The sequence below is a fragment of the Pongo abelii genome, chromosome 3 (genome assembly GCF_028885655.2).
Source record: "Pongo abelii isolate AG06213 chromosome 3, NHGRI_mPonAbe1-v2.0_pri, whole genome shotgun sequence".
NCBI lineage: Eukaryota > Metazoa > Chordata > Mammalia > Primates > Hominidae > Pongo > Pongo abelii.
Genome location: NC_071988.2, coordinates 104,107,587 through 104,133,580, shown reverse-complemented (window position 1 = coordinate 104,133,580; position 25,994 = coordinate 104,107,587). Strand labels below are relative to the sequence as shown.

Here is a 25,994-nt window from a genome sequence, read left to right as displayed (position 1 = left end):
CCTTCTTGATGAAGTTAATTCCTGCTTGTCCTTCAGATCACATGTGAAAAGTCTACATGCTTGGGCAGTTTTTCCTGATCCATCTGACCAGGTCACGCCTTTCTATTAAAGGTTCTGAGAGCACCTTATATTTTTCCTTCTCAGCACTTTATGAAATATGTTGTCAGTTGTTTTTGTTGTTGCTGTTGTTTCTTGAGGAACAATAATACCATTATTATGTCATTTGATTCAAAAATATACTTCATTTTGCTGCTGCATTTGGCATGAAATACTTGACACGATTAATTAGCCAGAATTAATTTTTATTGCTATGTTAAAGACTTTTAATTCTTCCTTTGTTTTCCTTTCTCAAGCTCATCACTGCAGTGGTGATGAAGAACTGGAAAGAGATTGTTGAGTCTTGTGATCTTAAAAATTGGAGAGAGGCTTTAGCTGCAGTATTGACTTATGCAAAGCCGGATGAATTTTCAGCCCTTTGTGGTAAGAGATGTGCTTTATATTTAACTGCATTTACATACGTGGCAGAGTATATTGTAAATAAACTTAAATGACAAATTTTATTAGAAACTTTTTAAAATCTGCAAATCACAAAAAAGAAAAAGTTCTCCTTTCAGTGCCTTTCTCAGATTTATTAAATACATCTTCATACCTACTCTTTTTTTTTTTTAATCTTTTAGTGATTTTGGTTTCAGACAGACAAGAGTTGGAATCTTGCCTCTGCTACTTAGCTGTATGATCTAGGAAAAACTACTTTCTAAGCCTCAGTTTATTCATCTGTAAAATAGACCATAAGTAGCTCTCACTTAATAAATGTTAGCTATGATAAAATTAATAATGATAACATTAGAGTAGAAATTACCATTATAGGCCATGACTAAACTGGTGGCTGAGGAATAAATATTTGCAAGAAAAGCTGAAGGCTACTAGTATAAAAACAAATAGCCATTTGCTGCCTTGAAAGAATTATAAGAATATAAAAATTACAAGATACTAACCGCTTTTTTTTTTTTTTTTTGGAGACGGAGTTTTGCTCTCATTGCCCAGGCTGGAGTGCGATGGCACAATCTTGGCTCACTGCAACCTCCGTCCCCTGGGTTCAAGTGATTCTCCTGCCTCAACCTCCCAAGTAGCTGGGATTGTAGGCATGCACCACCATGCCTGGCTAGTTTTGCATTTTTCGTAGAGACAGGGTTTCACTATGTTGTCCAGGCTGCTCTTGAACTCCTGACCTCTGCTGATCTGCCCGCCTCAGCCTCCCAAACTGCTGGGATTACAGACATGAGCCACCACGCCCAGCCATAACTGCATTTTTATAAGTAATTTATACTAGACTTAGCTACCATTGATAAATCTATTCCAAATGTGCCTTTAGGGTTTTTTTGTTCAAATGTTGTTCCCATTTATTGTTTTTCTGATTTAATTAATAAAAATTAGTTGTACAGTTAGATAATAGTTTTGTAAAATCATTTATTATATACGATTTTTCATTCCCATTCATTTAACAAATGCATATTTACTGAGCATTTAGAGGGATTTTGTTTCTCTATGCTATTCATTGGTTATGAAGCTTAATCCATGCCTCTGAAAATATTATTTAGCTGCTCACAACCTCATATACAGATTGCCTTGGGTATAATCTTATTTTATTTTCCTCTTAACTTACAGATCTTTTGGGAACCAGGCTTGAAAATGAAGGAGATAGCCTCCTGCAGACTCAAGCATGTCTCTGCTATATTTGTGCAGGGAATGTAGAGAAATTAGTTGCATGTTGGACTAAAGCTCAAGATGGAAGCCACCCTTTGTCACTTCAGGTAGTATCTTTGAAACAAAAGGCACTTAATTTTTAGTGTTGTCTTTCACCCTACTTATCATCAAGTTATAATCCATAAGTTCATTTCTTCTATACATTCAAGAACTTCTTTTGCTAGATAATTATATGCATTTATTGCTATCTTTGAAGAAGCAAAGTTTGAGATGATAGGATAGGAAAATGGGGTTGCAGCTGTTGTAAAATCGTGGTTGTGATTTGTGAGTTTATTGGGGGAAATAGGTGGCAGGAGGATTGAAAACAGCGCTAGGGTTTACCTCTTTTTCTGTGTGCTCCTCTGTCTGCTTCTAGTGGCTCTGCCTGCCATGAGCAAAGAAAGAAGCAATGTGGGTGAAGGAATAGGAGGCATCCCTAATACCAATAGAGAATCTTTATGGTTAAGGGAAAATGAAAGTGAGAGGTAAATGGAATCCCATGTAACAGAGGTCCCCAACCCCCAGGCCATAAACCAGTACCAGTCTGTGGCCTCTTAGGAACCTGGACTCACAGCAAGAGGTGAGTGATGGGTGAGCGAGCATTATTGCCTGAGCTCTGCCTCCTTTCACATCAGTGGTGGCATTAGATTCTCATGGGAGCAAGAACCCTGATGTGGGCTGTGCATGCAAGGGATCTAGGTTGTATCCTCCTTATCAGAATCTAATACCTTATGGAACAGGCCAGGTGGAACAGTTTTATCCTGAAACCATCCCCCTTGCTGACCTGTGGAAAAATTGTCTTCCACGAAACCAGTCCCTGGTGCCAAATAGGTTGGGGACCACTGCCATGTGACACCAATACACAAGCAAGAGAGGAAGTAGAAAATGTGGAGACTATTCTCAGGCACTAACTATATATTAGATATTTTTTTCTAAGTATTTGAATCAAAGAGTCTTATGATAATTTTACCATATAATATTTCTCTTTCTGGAAAGAGATTTTCTCAGTAGAGTCAGTGCTTTAGAGATCACTCTATTGAAACAAAAAAAAATATAGGTAGGAAATTAAGGTTTTCCTTGTAAGAGCTTCTGAGAGAAAAACACTTGTTTTACCCTTTTGGATTTATGCACTTAGGAAAGGCAGAAAGGTAGGCTATCCTTATGCTTTCTAACAGAAGCATAGCTCCCCATTGTGGAAAGATTTGGTATTGAATGGCACATGAGAGCTTTGAGTTAAAATGATAAACTCCTTTGGAAATCACATGCCTCTGTCTATGGGTCACCTCATAGTAGTACTATTTTTATAGGATAGATGGTGTGATGTTGTATTAGTCCATTTTCATACTGCAATGAAGAAATACCCAAGACTGGATAGTTTATAAAGAAAAAGAGGTTTAATGAACTCACAGTTCCACATGGCTGGGGAGGCCTCACAGTCATGGCTCAAGGTGAAGGAGGAGCAAAGGCACATCTTACATGGTGGCAGGCAAGAGAGCATGTGCAGGGGAACTGCCCTTTATAAAACCATCAGATCACTATCAAGAGAACAGCACTGGAAAAACCTGACCCATGATTCAATTACCTCCCACTAGGTTTCTCCCATGACACATGGGGATTATGGGAGCTAGAATTCAAGATGAGATTTGGGTGGGGACACAACCAAACCATATCAGATATTTTCATTCATAGTTCCTCCCATACAGGCTAGAACACAGTTTCTACCTTTAGACACCTGCCTGTCATTTTCACTTTGAGTATTTGCTTGTTTTAGCTCACTAGGCAAGTATCTGGTAGCTTAAGGATATTTAGGAAAAGGTGGTAACCTTCCTATCCTACCCTATCCGTAAGTAAGAGGCCTTCTTCCTCCTTACTACTTTTTCACTTACCTAAATAATGGCTGTACTTTTCTAAGAGGGATGATAACAGGTACTATACTTTTAGTGGGTTTTAGAAATCTTAGTAACTCTTGATCTTTTCCTGCTTCCTCTCATACATGGTCTTGATATTTCTATTTGTTACTCATTTTTTTCATTTAGGATCTGATTGAGAAAGTTGTTATCCTGCGAAAAGCTGTGCAACTCACTCAAGCCATGGACACTAGTACTGTAGGAGTTCTCTTGGCTGCGAAGATGAGTCAGTATGCCAATTTGTTGGCAGCTCAGGGCAGTATTGCTGCAGCCTTGGCTTTTCTTCCTGACAACACCAACCAGGTAATTAGAATTGACCATTTTTGTAATGTTTGAGTAAGGTGAGTCCAGTAGATAACACTTAGCATTAGACGTAAACATATTAGTAGGTAGAATGTTTTGGAGCAGTTGGATTTCTGTAACCTGACTGCAGGTAAATGTTATTGACAATTCTTCAGGGATCATTTTAGGTGTATCTAAGCTGTGTTAGAGAGATAGAATAATCTTGCAGTGCGATAGATTTCTTTGTACTGACATAGTATTTTAGGAAAATGAATAGGGAAAAGACCAACTTTTTATTTCTAAAGCCAAATGCTGATTCTTCATACAAAGTTCTTTGTAGGAATCTTTTATGTCAAAAAGCTATAAATGTTAATGTTTAATCAAACAAATGGAGTTGTTAACATTTTTAAAATCCCATATGTTCCATCCCTGATAGTATTGAAGTTCATTCTGTATGCCATTTTAGTTTGATACTATCTGTGGGCAAGTATATTTTTATGTATTCAGAGCAGAGGGAACTAATTAGATTGTCCTTACTTATTGCACAATAAAACTTGGGGAAAACTATACTTGTTGCAATTCAATTCAACAAGTGGGTATAGAATGGTGAATAAGATTGCCAAGATCCTTCCTCTAGGAAGCCTCCAAACTCAATTTGGCTATGGACAAGTAAACATGGGATTCCAAAAGTGTGATATAAGTACTGTGATAAGGGTATTGGTGCTGTGGAACACAATAAAGGGGAACCCAAACCCAGTCATGGAGCATGGGTAAAAGTATGGGTGAGGTTTGAGGAAACTTTTCCACAAGAATGTATCTGCATTTTATGTCGGATGGAGCTTGATTTTGAGCCTTGCAGATACTGTCTTGTCTCTATACTTTTTTATTAATCACTTTATCCTGTTTTTTTATGTATTTTTTTAGTCAATTGTTTTTAGTATTTTGTCTGTTTTAGAGAATTATTGATAAATTTCATTGAGTAAAAGCACATAATATTCTCCAGGACTATGGAGGTATGATTCTGTAGTTGGTTTTGTATACACTTAGCTGTAAGATCCATCTCATTTTTTTCTGAATTGTTGACGGGAATGTTAGAATAGCTGATACATAATCTTTTCCTTTATGGTGACTTTGGCATACTAGTTTTGTTAAGATTTTTTACCTAATAAGTAAAAAGTTGTAAGTAAATAGTTATATTGAGATATATTATAAGAATCTTTATCTTAAGACTAATTTGCTTTAAGACCCGTAGCTCATCTAGCTTAAGATTAATTCATTTTCAGTACCATTTATAAGCACATCCATTTTCTATACATTATTCTTCATGCTTTTTTTTTGGACTTTAAAGAACATTCTTTAGGCCAAAAAGCATAATTTTGATGTTGTTTCCTACTTATCTCAGTAGACCCTGCCTTTTTTGGTGGGGGGAATATGTCCTGAGACTTTGTGATAGCATTGTAATATATAATTCTCCCCCGTAAAAGGCAAATAAAATATGCCTAAAACATTTAAATGATCCCTTTAAACCTTTAACAAATATATAGGAATGTATAATTTTTAAAGATACTAAAATCTTGCTGAAACATTTTAACACATTGCCTTTTTGTTATTTGTTAATACTTAGAGCATATATATGGTCACCTCATACTTTTTTAAGTCTCTATGCATGTAGATCTGTATGAGCTACAGATCTGAATTTCACATCTTAATCTTTATTTCAAAAATCTCTTTTAACATTTTCATCTCTTTCTTAAATCACCATTTTCTTCAATAACCATCTTTAGTAGTTGATTCTCTTTGGTGGCCTCTTTTAGTTATAGTGTTTTTTTTTTGTTTTTTTTTTTTGTTTTTTTGAGACGGAGCCTTGCTCTGTCGCCCAGGCTGGAGTGCAGTGGTGTGTTCTCAGCTCACTGCAATCACCGCCTCCCGGGTTCACGCCATTCTTCTTTCTGCCTCAGCCTCCCGAGTAACTGGGACTACAGGTGCCCGCCACCACGCCCAGCTAATTTTTTGTATTTTGAGTAGAGACGGGGTTTCACCGTGTTAGCCAGGATGGTCTCAATCTCCTGACCTCATGATCTGCCTGCCTCGGCCTCCCAAAGTGCTGGGATTACAGGCATGAACCTCTGCGCCTGGCCTTAGTTATAGTTTTTAAAGTAGTTTTGTAATTTATGAGCATTAGGTAACCACAAGAAAACATCAAAAGAATAGTAATGATAAGTGATATTGGTCTTGCATAGTAACCATGAGGTAGGTATAATTCAGAACTCTGCCTCAGTTAAATTACAAGTTGCACTGTATGCCATGGACCTTTGGTGCCAGTCTTGAGTAGTAGAAAGCACAATGTCAAATCTGTGTGTCAGGGTCTATTGTATAATACCCAGCATTATGAACAAAAAGGGATATCTTGATGAATAATCTGATTAAGAAAATTAACATGCTGTCGTATACCTGGGTGAACTCTTAACAGTCTGCTGTTTTTCCATTCCTTTTTAGCCAAATATCATGCAGCTTCGTGACAGACTTTGTAGAGCACAAGGAGAGCCTGTAGCAGGACATGAATCACCTAAAATTCCATACGAGGAACAGCAGCTGCCCAAGGGCAGGCCTGGACCAGTTGCTGGCCACCACCAGATGCCAAGAGTTCAAACTCAACAATATTATCCCCATGTGAGTGATATGGTCCAGATGAAGTAGGAACACTTTTGTATTTCTCTTCAAATTGGTGGTTTTCATTTGTTCAGCAGGAGACCTTCTCTGATATGGTAAAACTAGACAATATATTGTTATAATAGATCTATTTTCTAGATTCTTGACGTATTTGTGATCTGCTTTTTGAAATCGTCTCTCTCATTTGGTCAAACAGATTATATTTTAAATATGAATTGGTTTTAAGCTCTCTAGGGAGATTTGTTCTATTTCTCTGTCACTTAAAGTTCACTTAAACATGTACATCTACTATTGAAATTTCTATTTGATTCATCTAACAAGCTGTAAAGTAGCAGGAACAATCTTGGTGATTTGGTTGTTTTATAAGTATTTTTAGAAGATAGTGTTTTATCGGGGGGACCTGCCCCGATAATCACATAGGTTCTTTTCTATTTTCCTAAGCGTCGGCTGGCTTGAGAAATAAAGGGACAGAGTACAAAAGAGAGAAATTTTAAAGCTGGGCTTCCGGGGGAGACATCACACATTGGTAGGATCCGTGATGTCCCCTAAGCCACAAAAACCAGCAAGTTTTTATTAGGGATTTTCAAAAAGCGAAGGAGTGTACGAATAGGTGTGGGTGACAGACATCAAGTACTTAACAGGGTAATAGAATATCACAAGGCAAGTGGAGGCAGGGCCAGATCACAGGACCGCAGGACCGAGGCGAAATTAAAATTGCTAATGAAGTTTTGGGCACCATTGTCATTGATAACATCTTATCAGGAGACAGGGTTTTGAGATCAGCCGGTCTGACCAAAATTTATTAGGCAGGAATTTCCTCTTCCTAATAAGCCTGGGAGTGCTATGGGAGACTGGAGTTTATTTCACCCCTGCAGTCTCAACCATAAGAGACAGGTATGCCCCGGGGGGGCCAGTTCAGAGACCCCTAGGTGCGCATTCTCTTTCTCAGGGATGTTCCATGCTGAAAAAAAGAATTCAGCAATATTTCTCCCATTTGCTTTTGAAAGAAGAGAAATATGGCTCTGTTCTGCCCGGCTCACCGGCGGTCAGAGCTTAAGGTTATCTCTCTTATTCCCTGAACAATTGCTGTTATCCTGTTCTTTTTTCAGGGTGCCCACATTTCATATTGCTCAAACACACATGCTGTACAATTTTTGTAGTTAACGGAATTATTACAGGGTCCTGGAATGATATACATCCTCCTCAAGTGACAGGATTAAGAGATTAAAGTAAAGACAGGCATAGGAAATCACAAGGGTATTGATTGGGGAAGTGGTAAGTGTCCATGAAATCTTTACAATTTATGTTTAGAGATTGCAGTAAAGACAGGCATAAGAAATTACAAAAGTATTAATTTGGGGAACTAATAAATGTCCATAAAATCTTCACAGTCCACGTTCTTCTGCCATGGCTTCAGCCGGTCCCTCCGTTTGGGGTCCCTGACTTCCCGCAACAGTATTTTTTGAGTATTCTTAATCATTAGTATAGGTTTAGGCTTAGTGTACTCTGTATTTGCACAGTAAAGTGTATCCAGAATACAGACTTTTTTTTTTTTTTTTGGACAATTTAGATATTAGAGAAAAATGAATGACCAAAGGTTTGTGAAGTTTTAGATTATGTGGAATGTGAAAAGAACTAATAATTTTATTTAAATTACCAAATGTTTGGTGTCATAAAATGTGGCTTCTTACTATCTTTTCCTGTCTCACATGGAAACTTCCATATTTCCAGACCAGCAGATAACCTTCATGTACTTAAATGAAGAATATTTTTTCCATAGGTAATAAATGGTCTTGATTGATAGCAAAGTTAATAGATACTCTGCCTATTTTAAAATAGAACAAATTGCTGATAGGATTGATGGAGTCTTTTTACATTTTGTTATAGCAAAAGTAAATATAAAATCTTGAAAAACAAAAAAAATTAATGCCCTTTTGTCTGTTATGTTTTTGTTTGTTACTTAATCAGGATAGATTACATTTGAATGTAACTGTTAACTCTGTAGAATACTCTCTATTTTGACTTTTTTCATTCATTTGACAAATATTTTTTTGAGACCCTGCCATGAGTGCCTGGCATTGCTCTGGCTGCTATGGCGGTATATTTATGAACAAAATAGACTAAATTCCCCCCTTCATGGAGATTGCACTAGACTTAGAAAGTCTATGACATAGGTAGGGCAGAACAGATGATGGCTGGGAAAACTGAGAAGCAGAGATGTCAAGCAACCCACCAGAATTGAAGACGCAGAGCTTGAATTTCTCAGCATTGAATGGCTGATTACCGGCCAAGTTGGGATTAGAGCTCCCAAGCATCTTGTTAAACCAAGCTTCCTGTCATGGTACTGAAGCAAGGCAAGCTCTACATTAGGAAAAGAGAATATTTGCTCTTTATGTCCTTAGCTTTATCTTTCTGGAAAAAGATAAAAACATTGAAAGATTTGTTATACTTTGATTTACCAATCTTATACTTGTAGGAAAAGACAAAGTGAATCATAAATAAAGCAGTGATTTTCTTGATTAAAGCTTAAGATGTACTGAATGAATGAGGACAGTGGGTTGTGGTTTTAATGCAGTGTTAACAAGCAGAGGCAAGGGGATGAGAGAGGCCAGATCAGGAGGACTTCCACTTCCACTTTGACCAGTGCAGCTTTGCCTTTACAGTTGACCCTTGAACCATGTGGGTTAGGGGTACCGACCCTGCATGCAGCTGAAAATCCATGACTTCACTCCCCAGAACTTAACCCCTAAAATTAGCCTGCTGTTGACTGGAAGCCTTGCTGATAACATGAACAGTCCATTAACACACAATTTATATGTTGTATTTATTATATACCGTATTCTTAACAATGAAGTAAGCAGGCCAGGTGCGATGGCTCACGCCTGTAATCCCTGTACTTTAGCAGGCCGAGGCAGGTGGATCCCCTGAGGTCAGGAGTTCGAGACCAGCCTGGCCAACATGATGAAACCCTCTCTCTACTAAAAATACAAAAAATTAGCTGGCATGGTGGCGTGTGCCTGTATCCCAGCTACTCAGGAGGCTGAGGCAGGAGAATCGCTTGAACCCGGGAGGTGGAGGTTACAGTGAGGTGAGATTGCACCATTGCAGTCCAGCCTGAACAACAAGAGCAAAAAACTCTGTCTTGAAACAAACAAACAAAAAAAGCAATGAAGTAAGCTAGAAAAAAGAAAATGTTATTAAGAAAATCATAAGGAAGAGAAAATATATTTAATATTCATCATTAATATTCATCATTAAGTGGAAGTAGTCTTCCTTCTTGTCATCACATTGAATATGCTGAAGAGGAGGGGTTGGTCTTGATGTCTTAGGGATGGCAGAGGGAGAAAAGGTGGAGGAGGTGGAAGGGGAGGCAGGAGAGTCAGGCACCCTCAGTGTAACTTCTATTGAAAAAAAATTCACATCTAAGTGGACCCAAGTAGTTCAAACCCATGTTATTCAAGAGTCAATTGTATTATTATTATTATTTTTTTTTATGTTTTGGAGTTTCTGCAAAGATTTACTTGACAAAAAAGATTTTGATGGCTTAAAAAAACAAACAAACAGGCCGGGCGTGGTGGCTCACGCCTGTAATCCCAGCACTTTGGGAGGCTGAGGCGGGCGGATCACGAGGTCAGGAGATCGAGACCAGCCTGGCTAACACAGTGAAACCGCGTCTCTACTAAAAATACTAAAAATTAGCTGGGCGTGGTGGCAGGCGCCTGTAGTCCCAGCTACTCAGGAGGCTGAGGCAGGAGAATGGTGTGAACCCAGGAGGCGGAGTTTGCAGTGAGCTGAGATTGCGCCACTGCACTTCAGCCTGGCAACAGAGTGAGACTCCGTCTCGGAAAAACAAACAAAGAAACAAAAAAAACAATGGCCTCTAGGGCAAGCAACATGGTGTAGTATAGAAAATACTGGCCTGGAAATCAGGTGACCTGGAATCACCATTGAGTTGTACAGTCCCTTCACTTCTCTGGGCCTTGGTTTTGTCAGCGATAGAGGATGGGGATTAGACTGGATGATCTTTAATATTCAGCTTTAATACTCTGATTGTATGAGTTTTAAGCTTCATATTGGACTAATATGACTTTTGTGGCTGTAATGAAATCCAGAAAAGAGAGCTTATACCAATGTGTTTGTAGATTAGTAGTAGCATGAATACTATTAATGCTTCCAAAAAAAATCACTTTTTTACTCAATTACTTTTTTTTTTTCTGGAATGTCTTTTTTCCTTCTCTACTTACAAAGCCTCACTTTACCCACTTATACTTGATGCTTGAATGGCATTGTTCTTGTGCTTTGATGTAGGTTTTCATATTGATTTTTCTCCTGCCTTCCTCTCCCTGTTTCATTGTGATTGTGTGGTTTTTGTTGTTGTTGTTTTGTTTTGTTTTGTTTTTTTGGGAATTCCAGCTACCTTGAAAGCAGTTGCCTGACTAATGTATGTTATCTTGCCAATCTTACCTTTGGCTTTGCATCTGGCTATTAATACCTTTTGGAGTTTTTTTCTTCTTTTAATGTTTTCATTTTTTATTTTCTGTGATTGGTATTTCTTTGTTCAATTCAGGTTAGAATTGCCCCTACTGTCACTACCTGGAGTAACAAAACTCCTACTGCCCTTCCCAGCCATCCACCTGCAGCCTGTGCCTCTGACACACAGGTATATCCTTCATTATTCCTCTTTGAGCAGAATTCTGCTCACCTAAATATACATAGTTATATGTTCTCTACTTACCTTCCTCAAGTTCTTTCACTCCCACTCCCCATCCATCTGCCTGCTCATTGCATTTTAATGCTTTTAGGATACAAGAAGCAGTTTTTAGCACAATTAATTTATTTCCTTATCCTTCCTCTCCTTCTTTTGCAGTTCTAAATTGACTTGAACTACAAAAACACCAACCAAGGTTTTGACAATGGCTTAAATCTGATTTTACTGAAGACTTTTTTTTTTCTTTCTTTTTCCTTTTTTAGCATTGCAGAAATTGAAGAGAAACAAAAGATCCCTTTATGGCATTTATACTTGTATTTACAGAGTGGAGTAGTGGATGGAAATTAGTAGAGATGGAAAATCCTGGTGACATTTCATAAATATTTTTAAAGGCTGTTAGCATCTTTTGCCATTCATTGCAATTATTACTTTGGATCTGTCTGATCTTTAATCATTCAAAATGTGCTGCTCAGAAAATGTGCTGTTCTGAGGAAGACAGAATATGCAAAATGCAATGTTTCTTATGCAATAGTTTTTTTAAAAAAAATAAACATAGAATTCCATTTCAGAGATTATAATTCCATCTGGTGAAGTTCCTGGTTCTACTTGTAATCCGCCTTCTTACCGTGTTCTTGTTTCCTAGGGAGAAAATCCTCCACCTCCGGGTTTCATAATGCATGGAAATGTTAATCCAAATGCTGCTGGTCAGCTTCCCACATCTCCAGGTCATATGCACACCCAGGTACCACCTTATCCACAGCCACAGCGTAAGTAGTGTGACCCCGAAGTCCTTTCAGAGCAGTATTTATGATCTAATGTAGTAACTTTACTTTGAAGCCCCAAAGTCATTGTCAAATCAATAAATAAGAACCATTATGCATAGGATTCCTGAGTCCCTGCTACAAAGAAACATGTTTTTTTTAGGAGGTGGCCTGAATCACTACGTTAGGAAGTAGCTCCTTTGTCACACTGTTCAGAGTAGTTGATTCCTGTTCCTCAGCCATTACTAAGACTTGTTAAAGATAATCAAGTGTCCCATGATTTTGATATAAAGAAACAGAATTTTAGAAATTATTTTATACATATTCTTTTTCTTCAGGCAAGATGACACAAATTATTTTTGGAAAAATGGTTTTTCAAGGGGCATTTGTTGTTACTGTTTTTCCATTTTATTTATTTATTTAATAGACTTTGTATTTTAGAGCAGTCTTAGGTTCACAACAAAATTGAGCAGAAAGTACAGAGTGCCGCCACTGTTGACATCCTATGCCACAGTGGTATATTTGTTACAATCGATGAACCTACATCAATGTCTCATTATCACCCAAAGTCCACAGTTTACACTCTTAGTGTTGTACATTCTGTGGATTTTAACAAATGTGTGATGACATGTATCTATTAGTGGCATTTTTAAAGAAAATAATTATACCTGGAAAGTGAAATATTGCCACTATTTGAAAATTTAAGTGCAAAAAAATAAAAATCTCAAAGGGGAAAAGTTAATGAATGTATTCTGTGCTAAAATGAATGCTATTATTCAACATAAATATGAATTTGATACAACCTTTCACTCAAATGTTTAAAGTGAAAGCTGTCTTCAGAGTGGATAGGAAACAGATACACTTTTACTAGATTCACTCTATCGAGGTTCATACCTACCCTTGGTCATAAAGAACGTGAATGTGATGGTATTTATCTTTAGATCTCCCTAAGCTAGGCATGGTGGTTCATGCCTGCAATCCCAGCACTTTGGGAGGCTGAAGTTAGGAGGATTGCTTGAGGTGAAGAGTTTGACCCCAGCCTGGGGAACAAAGGAAGACGCCATCTCTACAAAAAAAAAATGTAAAAATTAGCTGGGTGTGGTGGCACCTATAGCCTGTAGTCCCAGCTACTCAGGAGGCTGAGGCAGGAGAATCACTTGAGCACAGGAGTTTGAGAGTACAGTGAGCTACGATCACACCATTGCACTCCAGTTTGGGTGACAGAGCAAGACCCTGTCTCGAAGAAAGAAAAAAAAAACCCACAACTCCCTAATCTGGGTTTAGGTCTTTGCATTAAAACATGAGTTGGCTGCCTTGCCTGATTGTTTACTAACCATCTTCATACTGTATGTAAAATTTTGTTAGGGGTCATAGAGTTGGCCGTTAATCTGGAACTGTGCTCAAACTCAGAATTTCAGTAGCTGGTGATTTAACTGGATGTTGGAGAAGATATTTGATGCATAACAATAGTGTTCACCCTAAAGTTCTTATTGGGAGGGAGGTCTGGAGCTGCCACCAAACTCCATGTAACTTTTTCTGTGAAGTGGGGTGCTCTGAATGTGTAATTCCTCCCTGGTTCCATCTGGTGGTCACTGTAGTCTCTTCACAGGATCAAGAAGTTTCAGAAAAGGGTCAGTCTTGCAGTTCTTGGGTCTGATGATTCAAGTATTTTCATAACCAGCAGCAGTTTGGGGATGGCGTTTTTCAAATACTGAATCTATTGAATTCAAGTGTATTTGGGGCATTTGAGCCTCAAAAATATAACTGTAAATTTTTAATTTGGGATTATAACTTATTTTGATTAAAATCATTTCTATAGACTGAGATAACTTTTTAGTTTTCTGCTACTATCTGAATAAACTTGTAACTAATTGAAATTTCTGTTTCTTCTCCTTGGTGTAGCTTATCAACCAGCCCAGCCGTATCCCTTCGGAACAGGGGGGTCAGCAATGTATCGACCTCAGCAGCCTGTTGCTCCTCCTACTTCAAACGCTTACCCTAACACCCCTTACATATCTTCTGCTTCTTCCTATACTGGGCAGTCTCAACTGTATGCAGCACAGCACCAGGCCTCTTCACCTACCTCCAGCCCTGCTACTTCTTTCCCTCCTCCCCCTTCCTCTGGAGCATCCTTCCAGCATGGCGGACCAGGAGCTCCACCATCATCTTCAGCTTATGCACTGCCTCCTGGAACAACAGGTACACTGCCTGCTGCCAGTGAGCTGCCTGCGTCCCAAAGAACAGGTCTGCGCTTGAAAGGGATTTGGTTTGGCCCTCTCCTTTATTTGTTTATGAACAGATGGGTGGATGGAGGGGTATTATTTCTAACTGTTTGTAAACTGGGTAATGTGAGGTGTTGACTGAGGTTTGGGTTTGTTTTTTGTGTTTTTTGTTTGTTTGGTTTTTTTTTTGTGACGGAGTCTGGCTCTGTCACCCAGGCTGTAGTACAGTGATGCAGTCTCGGCTCACTGCAACCTCTGCCTTCCGGGTTCAAGCGATTCTCCTGCCTCAGCCTCCTGAGTAGCTGGGATAATAGACATGCACCACCATACCTGGCTAATTTTTGTATTTTTAATAGAGACAGAGTTTCATCATGTTGGCCAGGCTGGTCTCGAACTCCTGACCTCAAGTGATCCACCCGCTTCAGCCTTCCAAAGTGCTGGGATTACAGGTGTGAGCCACTGAGCCTGGCCTTGATTGAGTTTTTGTTGTTGTTTTTTTTTGTTTTTTTAAAGACCCAGTCTCATTCTGTTGCCTAGGCTGGAGTGCAGTGGCATGATCTCGGCTCCCTGCAACCTGCACCCCCTGGATTCAAGTGATTCTCCTGCCTCAGCCTCCTGAGTAGCTGGGACTACAGGCATGAGCCATCATGCCCAGCTAATTTTTGTATTTTTAGTAGAGATGGGTTTCACCATGTTGGCCAGGCTGGTCTCGAACTACTGACCTCAGGTGATAGCCCACCTCAGCCTCCCAAAGTGCTGGGATTACAGCTGTGAGCCACCACATCCGGTCAGATATTACTACTTTTAAAGTCTTATGGAAAGATAGTTGATCCCAGAATTATACACACATCTTCCTCCTTTGATGTATAGTCATATGCTGCCTAGTAAAGTTTCATTCAGTGACAGACCACGTATATAATGGTGGTCCCATAAGATTATAATGGAGCTGAACATTTTCTATAGCCTAGTGATGTCTTAGCTGATACACTGTTGTAGCGCAACGTGTATTACTGATGTCTTTATAGTGATGCTGGGGTAAACAAACCTGTGCTGCCTGGCACTCAGAAGAGTATAATACATACAATTATGTACAGTATATAATACTTGATAATGATAATAAACAACTATTACAGGTTATGTATTTACTATACTTTTTATCATTATTTTAGAATGTATTTCTACTAGGGTTTTTTTTTGTTTTTTTGTTTTGTTTTGTTTTGTTTTTAAGTTAACTGCTAAACAGCCTCAGGCAGGTCCTTTAGGAATTATTCCAGAAGAAGACATTGTTATAGAATATGACTGCTGTGTTTCAGTGCCCCTGAAGACTTTCAGGGACTGAAATGTGGAGGTGGAAGACAGTGATATTGAGGATCCTGACCCTGTGTAGGCCTAGGATAATGCATGTTTTTGTGTCTTAGTTTTTAAGAAAAATTTCAAAGTAAAAAAATTTTATATATATATATATATTTTTTTTTTTTTTTTTTTTTGAGATGGAGTCTCATTCTGTCACCCAGGCTGGAGCGCAGTGGCATGATCTCAGCTCACTGCAACCTCCGTTTCCCGGGTTCAAGCGATTCTCCTGTCTCAGCCTCCCAAGTAGTTGGGATTACAGGTGTGCACCACCAAGCCCAGCTAATTTTTGTATTTTTGGTAGAGACGGCTTTCACCATGTTGGCCAGGCTGGTTTCAAACTCCTAACCTCAAGCGACCCTCCTGCCTCAGCCTCCCAAAGTGCTGGGATTACAGGCGTGAGCCATTGCATCTGGCCATAAATAAATTTTAAAAATAGAAAAAGCATATTTTTGTACAGCTATACAATATTTATTTATGTTTTAAGCTAAGTGTTATTACAAAAGAGTCAAAAAGTTAAAATATTTAAAAGTTTATAAAGTAAAAAAGTTACAGCAAGCTAAGGTTAATAAAATAATTTTAAATAAATTTAGTGTAGCCTAAATGTAGTGTTTATAAAATCGACAGTAGTGTATAGTAATGTCCTAGGCATTTACCTTCACTCACAACTCACCCAGAGCATCTTCCAGTCCTCTAAGGTTCATTTGTGGTGAGTGCCCTATACAGGTATACCATGTTTTAAATCTTTTATACCATATTTTTACTGTACCTTTTCTATGTTTAGAACACAAATACCATGGTGTTACAGTTGCCTACAGTATTGTGTTCAGTACAGTAACATGATGTACAGGTTTGTACCCTAGGAGTAATAGGCTATATTATACAGCCTAGGTGTGTGGTGGGCTATACCATCTGGGTTTGTGTAAGTGCAGTCTGTGATGTTCACACGATGATGAAATCATTTAATGATGTATTTCTCAGAACGCATACTCATTATTGACACATGACTGTATAATATTAAAGTCCAGAGTACCAAAACTTACACACATACACACTGTGTGCATCATCCTTAACTACACAAATAAAATTCCAGTAGTACACTACAGATGCATCAATAGTTTGATATTTTAGAGAGGAATGCTAATTCATTTGTAGAGTTCCAAAAATTACCTTTTAAAACCTGGGTGACTGAAGATAGTATCCTTTCTCAGTAGTTGGGTAAGAATCAGAATTCTTGAGTGAAAGAGGTAGCGTGGGTTGGAGTAAATCCCCACTTAAAAAGTGGTACAGGGAAGTAGGGAAGGGAATTAACATTTATTGAGCTCATATTGGAGATGTTCTAGCACTTGTTATATGTTTTCTTATTTAAGTCTTACAACCTTGAGAAGTAGTAATAATTATTTATTTAAAAATTACAGATGAGAAAACTGAGTTTCTTAGGAGTTATGTTTCAGGATTGCACAGTGATAGTCTCCAAGTTGAGATATAAACCAGGTCCCTATCTTCAAAGCCCATGTTCATTCTTCTATACCAGGTAGTTTAGTCCTGGTATAAATGATAGAAAACTATCATCATTGCAATTTCAAAAATCATCCAGCAACACTGTTTGAGGCATTTGTTACTTTATGATCTAAATTAAATGTTTGCATAGATATTCTTTTTCTCCTTAAGCAGAAGTGCCTGTGGCCTTGAGATTAGTCTTTGTTTATATACAAAGTAACAGAATGTTTTAACCTGGCTGAGAAACAGAGTGACTAATAGGAAGAGGAAGCCAGACAACACTTTTCAGTGTTCAGCATGCAGTATGCCTGTCTGCTTTGTTACCTCTTGCACGTTAGTAGTGTGCTATATTTTAATCTACTGACAACTTTATCTTATAGTAGTCTGCTGTATTTTAATCTACTGACAACTTTATCTTATTTTCTTTTTGGATTTCCTAAAAGTTTTGCTTAGGTTATATAAATAATTATAAATGAGGCTAGGCGCGGTAGCTCACACTTGTAATCCTGCCACTTTGGGAGGCCGAGGCAGGTGGATCACCTGAGGTCAGGAGTTGAGACCAGCCTGGCCAATGTGGCGAAACCCTGTCTGTACTAAAAATACAAAAATTAGGCAGGGCGCGGTGGCTCATGCCTGTAATCCCAGCACTTTGGGAGGCCAAGTCGGGCGGATCACCTGAGGTCAGGAGTTCGAGACCAGCCTGGCCAACATGGCAAAACCCCGTCTCTACGAAAAACACAAAAATTAGCCAGGCGTGGTGGTGCATGCCTGTAATCCCAGCTACTCGGGAAGCTGAGGCACGAGAACCGCTTGAACCCAGGAGGCGGAGATTGAAGTGAGCTGAGATCGCGCCACTGCACTCCAGCCTGGGCAACAAGAGTGTAACTCCGTCTCAAAAAAGAAAAAAAAAAATACAAAAATTAGCCGGACATGGTGGTGGGCGCCTACAATCCCAGCTACTTAGGAGGCTGAGGCAGGAGAATCACTTGAACTCCAGAGCAGAGGTTGCAGTGAGCTGAGATCGTGCCACTGCACCCCAGCCTAGGCAAAAGAGCAAAACTCCATCTCAAAAAATAATAATTATAAATCATAAATTTTAAATTATAAATTATAAATTATAAATTTTGTCATTCCAATATGTCTTAGATAATGATTTTGTTTAGGATTTAGAAAGTCCAGCTGTTCAATAGTTAATTTCTGACAGATACCAGAGACTTTCAAGCCTTCTATTAGTGAAACACAAAATTATGTGCTCAGGGCTCAGAGAAACTAATGTTGCAATCTGCAAAAACATTCATTCAGTAAATTCTCAATGGATACCTATTTGGTCTACAATCAGAATTATCCCAGACAGAGATAATGGAGGCAGAAAAGACCATACATTTCTAGTGAAGAGCAAATAGCTCTGTTATAAATTGAACATATAATTTGTATTTAGGCCAAATTTTGGAGAGCCTTAAGTGCCAGGGCAAGGAGTTTTACTTAATATAATACAATAAGAAAGAAGTTTCTCATGAACGATTTTGAACTGCTGAGTGGTGCAGTCAAAGTGGTACTTGAGGGAGATTAATCTGGATGTGGCCTTGCAAGATAGATTGTTTGCAGCACAGCAGAATCAGAGGTAAGAAAACAGGCTCTTTCCTAGTTCTAGGTAGGAGATGGTAACAGCCTGAGTTGGGATAGTGCATTGCCGTTTCTGTGATGGCAGCACAGGACAGCAGGGAGTTTTCCCTGTTTTACTATCTAGGATAACTGCCTGTCACTTTTGTTTCTGTTTCTAGGAGGGAGAGCACTTTCAAATATGAAGACTAATTTAATTTATGTATATAATCTTGTACTTCTTCACAAAGAAGAGTCTTGAAGGGGAATAATACTGTATATTCCCATGAAACACTGTACTGAAATTTAAAAAAATTTTCATAAACATTCCTTAGGCAAATTATAGCACCTGGTTTTAACTATTCAAGTAAAGGAAAGCATGATATCCTTCCTTACTTTTCTTTGGATAATTCTATCTTGTATCATTAGAAAATGACTTCAAGGATTCATGTCTTTCTAAATTTTCATTTTTAATTTTGTGATACTCATTTTAAACCTGTGACATGCTAGGCTTATAGGGAAAGGAAAGATGTATGGTTGACAAAGATGCTGTATTCTCTCTGTTTCAAATTAATGTTCTAGCCAAAAGTCTCTATGCTTTTGGCACTAACATTTTCCCCGAGTCCACTGAAAAGTATCTTAGCCAGTGCATAGATTCTACCATTATGCTCCTATAAGAGTACCTAAGAAGGTTTCCAGTGAGAAGTGGGATTGGGTAAGGATGCTGTGCAACTCCACCCATGCACGTGAGACCAGCAGTTAGTTCCCTCTTCCTTCCCCCAAAGATTCTCTGGAAGATAAATCTCTACTCTAAGGTGGATAAGACTCCATAGTATTCAGTGATATGCTATATTTATTTTTTAAATGAATGTTTCTTGGGGCTGGCACAGCAGAGTGCATGAGCCGTGGAGTTCGAGACCAGCCTGGGCAACATGGCAAGAGCCCGTCTCTATAAAAAATACAAAAAATTAGCCAGGCGTGGAAGCACGTGCCTGTATTCCCAGCTATTTGGGAGGCTGAGATGGGAGAATCGCTTGAACCCGGGAGACAGAGGTTGTGAGCTGTGATCACACCTAGGCGGCAGTGAGACCCTGTCTCAAAACAACAAAAAAAACTTCCTTGGTTTTTATTAATTTTTCACTGTAGGAAGTTTTTAAAAGACTCAAAGTCATATAAAAAATATAATAAAAATTACTTATAGTTCTACTGCCCAAATATAACTACTATTAATTTAGTTTTATTTATTCCCTTCATACGCACATATACATACATACATACATAAAAACTTGCATTAAAGTTTTTATTGTGGTGATATGTATATATATAAAAGATAAAATTTATTTTAACCATGTTTAAAGGTACAGCTCTGTGAAATTAAGTACACTTATATTGTTTTGCAACCAGCAGAACTTTTAAAAAAATTTTGGGGTACATAGTGGGTGTATATGTTTTTGAGGTACATGAGATATTTTGATACAGGTATACAATGCATAATGATCACATCAATCAGGGTAAATGGTATTGGAGTATCCATCACCTCAAGCGTTTGTCATTCTTTATGTTGTAAACAGTCCATATACTCTTTTAGTTACTTTTAAATGTACAATAATTATTGTTGACTGTAGTCACCCTGTTGTGATGTCAACTAGATCTTATTCAGTTCTATCTAACTATATTTTTGTACCTATTAGCCATCCCTGCAGAACTTTTTCATCATCTCATACTGAAACACTGTACCCATTAAATGATAGCTTCTGTTCCCCACAGCTTCTGGTAACTACTGTTCTACTTTCTGTCTCTATGTATTTGACTATTCTAGGTACCTTATATAAGTAGAATCATGCAACATTTGTCTTTTTGTGTTTGGCTTTTTTGACTGGCATAATGTCTTCCAGGTTCATCTATGTTGTAGCATGTATCAGAATTTTTTTTAAGGCTGAATAATACTCCAGTGTATGTATATACCACATTTGTTATTTGTTATTCATCTGCCGATAGACACTTTGTCTATTGTGAATAATGCTGCTGTGAACAGGGATGTGCAAATATCTGTTTGAGTCCTTGCTGTTAATTCTTTTTTTTTTTTTTTTTTGAGATGGAGTCTCACTCTGTCACCCAGGCTGGAGTGCAGTGGTGCGATCTCGGCTCACTGCAACCTCTGCTTCCTGGGTTCAAGCAATTATCCTGCCTCAGCCTCCCAAGTAGCTGGGACTACAGGCATGTGCCACCACGCCCAGCTAATTTTTGTATTTTTAGTGGAGATGGGGTTTCGCCGTGTTGGCCAGGCTGGTCTCGAACTCCTGACCTCGTGATCCACCCACCTTGGCCTCCCAAAGTGCTGGGATTACAGACTTGAGCCACCACACCCAGCCAATTTTTTAGTATATATACCTAGAGATGGAATTGCTGGATCAAACAGTAATTCTACATTTAGTTTTTTGAGGAACCACCACACTGTTTTTCACAGCAGCTGCACCATTTTACATTCCCGCCAGGATTGCACGAGGGTTTCAATTTCTCCACATCCATGCCAATACTTGTGTTTTCTGTTTTTCAATAGCCATCCTAATGGGTTTGAAGTAGTAATTCATTGTGTGCATGCATTTTTAAAGAATTAGGATCATAACACAAACACACACATACACATAATTTTACATCTTTTTCCTTTTTTTTTCTTCCACTCCGTCACTCAGGCTGGAGTGCAGTGGCTCAATCTCGACTCACTGCAACCTCTGCCTCCTGGGTTCAAGCAATTCTCATGCCTCAGCATCCCAAGTAGCTGGAACTACAGGTGTGTGCCACCACGTCCAACTAATTTTTGTATTTTAGTAGAGACGGGGTTTCACCATGTTGGTCAGGCTGGTCTCGAACTCCTGACCTCAGGTGATCCATCCACCTCAGCCTCCCAAATACTGGGATTACAGGTGTAAGCCACCACGCCTGACCTTACTTTTTTCTTAATATTACACTGTGAACCATTTTTCCATGCCCTTAAAGTCATGTTATGTTTTAAAAAGAGTAAAAGATTCATCCCCACTTTATAGTTTTTCGAAAGAGTTAAAAAAGGATAGGGGAGGATTATCTCCTCTTCAGTTTTCTGAGACATTTCTGTTCAAGGTTAAAATGTACTGTGTTGATATTTTTTTTAAGTGTTGACCAAGAGAATCATTTTTCACATCCATAATGAATCTCCATGGTACTGTCTTCTGTAGATATTTATGTTCTTCATGTAGCTTGTTTTATGTCCTGTCGCTATTAAAGGATGTCTCTATAAAGTAGAGATCAGTTGAACTGTTTGTAAAAAGTCATTTTTATTCCAGGAGTTGTGGCTCATACCTGTAATCCCAGCACTTTGGGAGGTCAAAGTTGGTGCATCGCTTGAAGTTAGGAGGTCGAGACCAGCCTGGCCAACATGATGAAACCCCCATCTCTACTAAATACACAAAACTTAGCCAGGCATGGTGGCGAGCACCTGTAATCCCAGCTACTCAGGAGGCTAAGGCAGGAGAATTGCTTGAACCCAGGAGGCAGAGGTTGCAGTGAGCCATGATTGTGCCATTGCACTCCAGCCTGGGTGACAGAGCGAGACTCCCTCTCGAAAATAAATAAGTAAATAAATAAAATCCTTGAGTAGGAGAAGTTTTTTTTAAAAAGTCACAAATCTAAATCTATAAAAGCAAAAAGGATTGAAAGGGGTTAGAATTATAATTGAGACAAAACTTTACGTTAAATTAATAAAAGGACTGATGGGGTTTTGCTAAAACACATGGCTTAATATATTGCATAGTTTGAGGTTAGGAGGAGTTAGGCATATGTTTTGGGAGAGGGGTACTTAATTATAAAATATTGCCTTCTATTCAGCAGACCTTCCCCACTCTCCTTTGACTTATTCAGGCTAGCCAACTGACCTTCCTCCTGAGAGGCTTGTTGGTTCTGATTCTATTCGGTTTTACCCCTAATTTGCAATTTGATTTTATTATGAGTTGGTGTTATTTTACCAAGGGGACATAAGAAAATAGTTCCATAGATTTTTTTTGTGCTGCTAATAGTTGGTGAAGTCTGGATACCCTCCCAGGCTTTAACACCCACAGCTCAAAAGCAGTCCTCATCTTCTGCACCTTCTTCTCATGAGGAAGGGGAAGAGGGCATGTTGTTTTGACCTGACTAAAGGGTCAAGCCCACTGTATTTCCAATACTTTCAGGTTTGTATTATATTACCTCTCTCAGCCAGAAGCTGAAGCCTGGTGCTAGAGAGTGCATTAGTAGTTGGGAATCAGGTCAGTCCTCTGTTGGAATGCACACACAGTGACTCACCAGGCATTTATGAACTGTAGTGTTATGAAGTCATATCTCACATGGAGAGCTAGGTTGTAAAGTCATCATTTAAGATAAAAATAGAAAATCACTTACAGTCAATTATCCTTGATCCTTTTTACAGTTAAACCGCAGATGAAAAAGTTGGCTTGCATTTGTATCTTGTATGAAAAACATCTGTCAGTAAACATTAGAATTGCACTCTACACAATGAGATTTCAAACTGGGATTACCTCACCTGCCTCACAGTTTCCCTGGGACATGTGCTTCTTGAGTAGAGTTCAAACTAAATTGAACTCACTATATTTTTTTCTATTATTTTACTGCCTATTTAATTGCAGAATGAAATCACAATTTTAATTTCTCCTTTCCCCCCTCCCTCATCAATTAATGATAGCTGAATCCACATAAGTTATATGTCTGACATACTGACATTGCATACCCTTGATTTGAGGCTAGGCCTGTCCTGACCCTAAGTATTTGACAATTAGGATTGCTATGTTGTTAGCCTGTTTTTCTCTTGTCCACTTCTAGAAACTTTGGTTTCCTGTAAGAAGTAGTGATTTCTGGGAGACTTGTGCTCAGTCTGCAAGTCTGTATATTCTTTTTTTTTATATATATAATTATACTTTAAGTTTTGGGTTACATGCAGTTTGTTACATAGGTATACATGTGCCATGGTGGTTTGCTGCACCCATCAACCCGTCACCTACATTAGGTATTTATCCTAACGTTATCCCTCCCCTAGCCCCCCACAGGCCCCAGTGTGTGATGTTCCCTTCCCTGTGTCCATGTGTTCTCATTCTTCAACTCCCACTTATGAGTGAGAACATGCGGTGTTTGGTTTTCTGATCTTGTGATAGTTTGCTGAGAATGACGGTTTCCAGCTTCATCCATGTTCCTGCAAAATACATGAACTCATCCTTTTTTATGGCTGCATAGTATTCCATGGTGTATATGTGCCACATTTTCTTAATCCAGTCTATCATTGATGGACATTTGGGTTGGTTCCAAGTCTTTGCTATTGTGAATAGTGCCACAATAAATACACGTGTGCATGTGTCTTTATCATAGAATGATTTATAATCTTTTGGATATATACCCAGTAATGGGATTGCTGGGTCAAATGGTATTCCTTGTTCTAGATCCTTGAGGAATTGCCACACTGTCTTCCACAATGGTTGAACTAATTTACACTCCCACCAACAGTGTAAAAGCGTTCCTATTTTTCCACACCCTCTCCAGCATCTGTTGTTTCCTGACTTTTTAATGATCACCATTGTAACTGGCATGAGATAGTATCTCATTGTGATTTTGATTTGCATTTCTCCAATGACCAGTGATGAGCATTTTTTCATATGTCTGTTGGCTGTATAAATGTCTTCTTTTGAGAAGTGTCTGTTCATATCCTTTGCCCATTTTTTGATGGGGTTGTTTGCTTTTTTCTTGTAAATATGTTTAAGTTCTTTGTAGATTCTGGATTTTAGTCTTTTGTCAGATGGATAGATTGCAAAAATTTTCTCCCATTCTGTAGGTTGCCTTTTCACTCATGATAGTTTCTTTTGCTGTGCAGAAGCTCTTTAATTAAATCCCATTTGTCAATTTTGGCTTTTGTTGCCATTGCTTTTGCTGTTTTAGACATGAAGTCTTTGCCCATGCCTATGTCCTGAGTGGTATTGCCCAGGTTTTCTTCTAGGATTTTTATGGTCCTAGGTCTTATATTTAAGTCTTTGATCTACCTTGAGTTGATTTTTATATAGGGTATAAGGAAGGGGTTCAGTTTCAGTTTTCTGCATATGGCTAGCCAGTTTTCCCCAACACCATTTATTAAATAGGGAATCTTTTCCCCATTGCTTGTGTGTGTCAGGTTTGTCAAATATCAGATGCTGGTAGATGTGTGGTGTTATTTCTGAGGCCTCCGTTCTGTTCCATTGGTCTGTATATCTGTTTTGGTACCAGTACCTTGCTGTTTTGGTTACTGTAGCCTTGTAGTAATGTTTGAAATCAGGTAGCGTGATGCCTCCAGCTTTGTTCTTCTTGCCCAGGATTGTCTTGGCTATGTGGGCTCTTTTTTGGTTCCATATGAAGTTTAAAGTAGTTTTTTTCAATTCTGTAAGAAAGTCAGTGGTAGCTTGACGGGAATAGCATTGAATCTATAAATTATTTTGGGCAGTAAGGCCATTTTCACGATATTGATTCTTTCTATCCATGAGCGTGAGATGTTTTTCCATTTGTGTCCTCTCTTATTTCCTTGAGCAGTGGTTTGTAGTTCTCCTTGAAGAGGTTCTTCACATTCCTTGTAGGTTGTATTCCTAGGTATTTTATTCTCTTAGTAGCAATTGTGAATGGGAGTTCACTCATAAATCTGTATATTCTTACAGAAAGGACCATATGAGGTGGTTACATTATTTGCTGGGCCTATTCTCATTTATATGCACAGCGTGACCCCAGAAATTACAGTTTCTGCAGAGTACAGACCACTGGGGCCTCCTAAATCCAGCAGTGAAAAATGATACCACTGTGTTAAGATAGGCACATTTATCCTTATCAAATGCAGGTTGAAGTCTGTAGGACATGTAGAAATCACCCCATTTCTCCAGTTCCCTGCTACTTCAAGAGACTGTTGGACCAGCAGCATTTGTATCATCTGGGAGATGGCTGTAAAGACAGTATCTAAGGTTCTATCACTATACCTAATGAATAGGAATCTGCGGTTTAACAAGATCCATAGCTGATTTGGATTCACAGCTTTGAACAATACCAAAATAAACACATTAGGTGAATATGCTAGGAAGTGCTATCCCCTCAGTGATATTTCTGAGCTTCATTAGTTAAATAGTAGAAAAACAATCCATGCAAACAATTAGGGAAACATTGTTATTTTAATTATGAAGGGATAAAATTTTCTCTTAAAAAAGATAGAACAGTAAGAAAAAAG

At 38.6% G+C, this 25,994-nt stretch overlaps 1 protein-coding gene across 50 annotated transcripts in view; it reads left to right on the top strand.

The window, feature by feature from the left end:
* The window catches only part of SEC31A (SEC31 homolog A, COPII coat complex component), a 75,069-nt gene that overhangs the window by 36,567 nt on the left and 12,508 nt on the right, over positions 1-25,994 (top strand). For 14 of the 50 annotated variants that reach the window (XM_054553320.2, XM_063723164.1, XM_063723163.1 and 11 more), the window contains 7 exons: positions 354-480; positions 1,666-1,811; positions 3,780-3,953; positions 6,429-6,602; positions 11,170-11,262; positions 11,954-12,077; positions 13,974-14,315. In XM_054553320.2, coding sequence (XP_054409295.1) covers positions 354-480; positions 1,666-1,811; positions 3,780-3,953; positions 6,429-6,602; positions 11,170-11,262; positions 11,954-12,077; positions 13,974-14,315 — 1,180 coding nt within the window. 50 annotated transcript variants of the gene reach the window in all.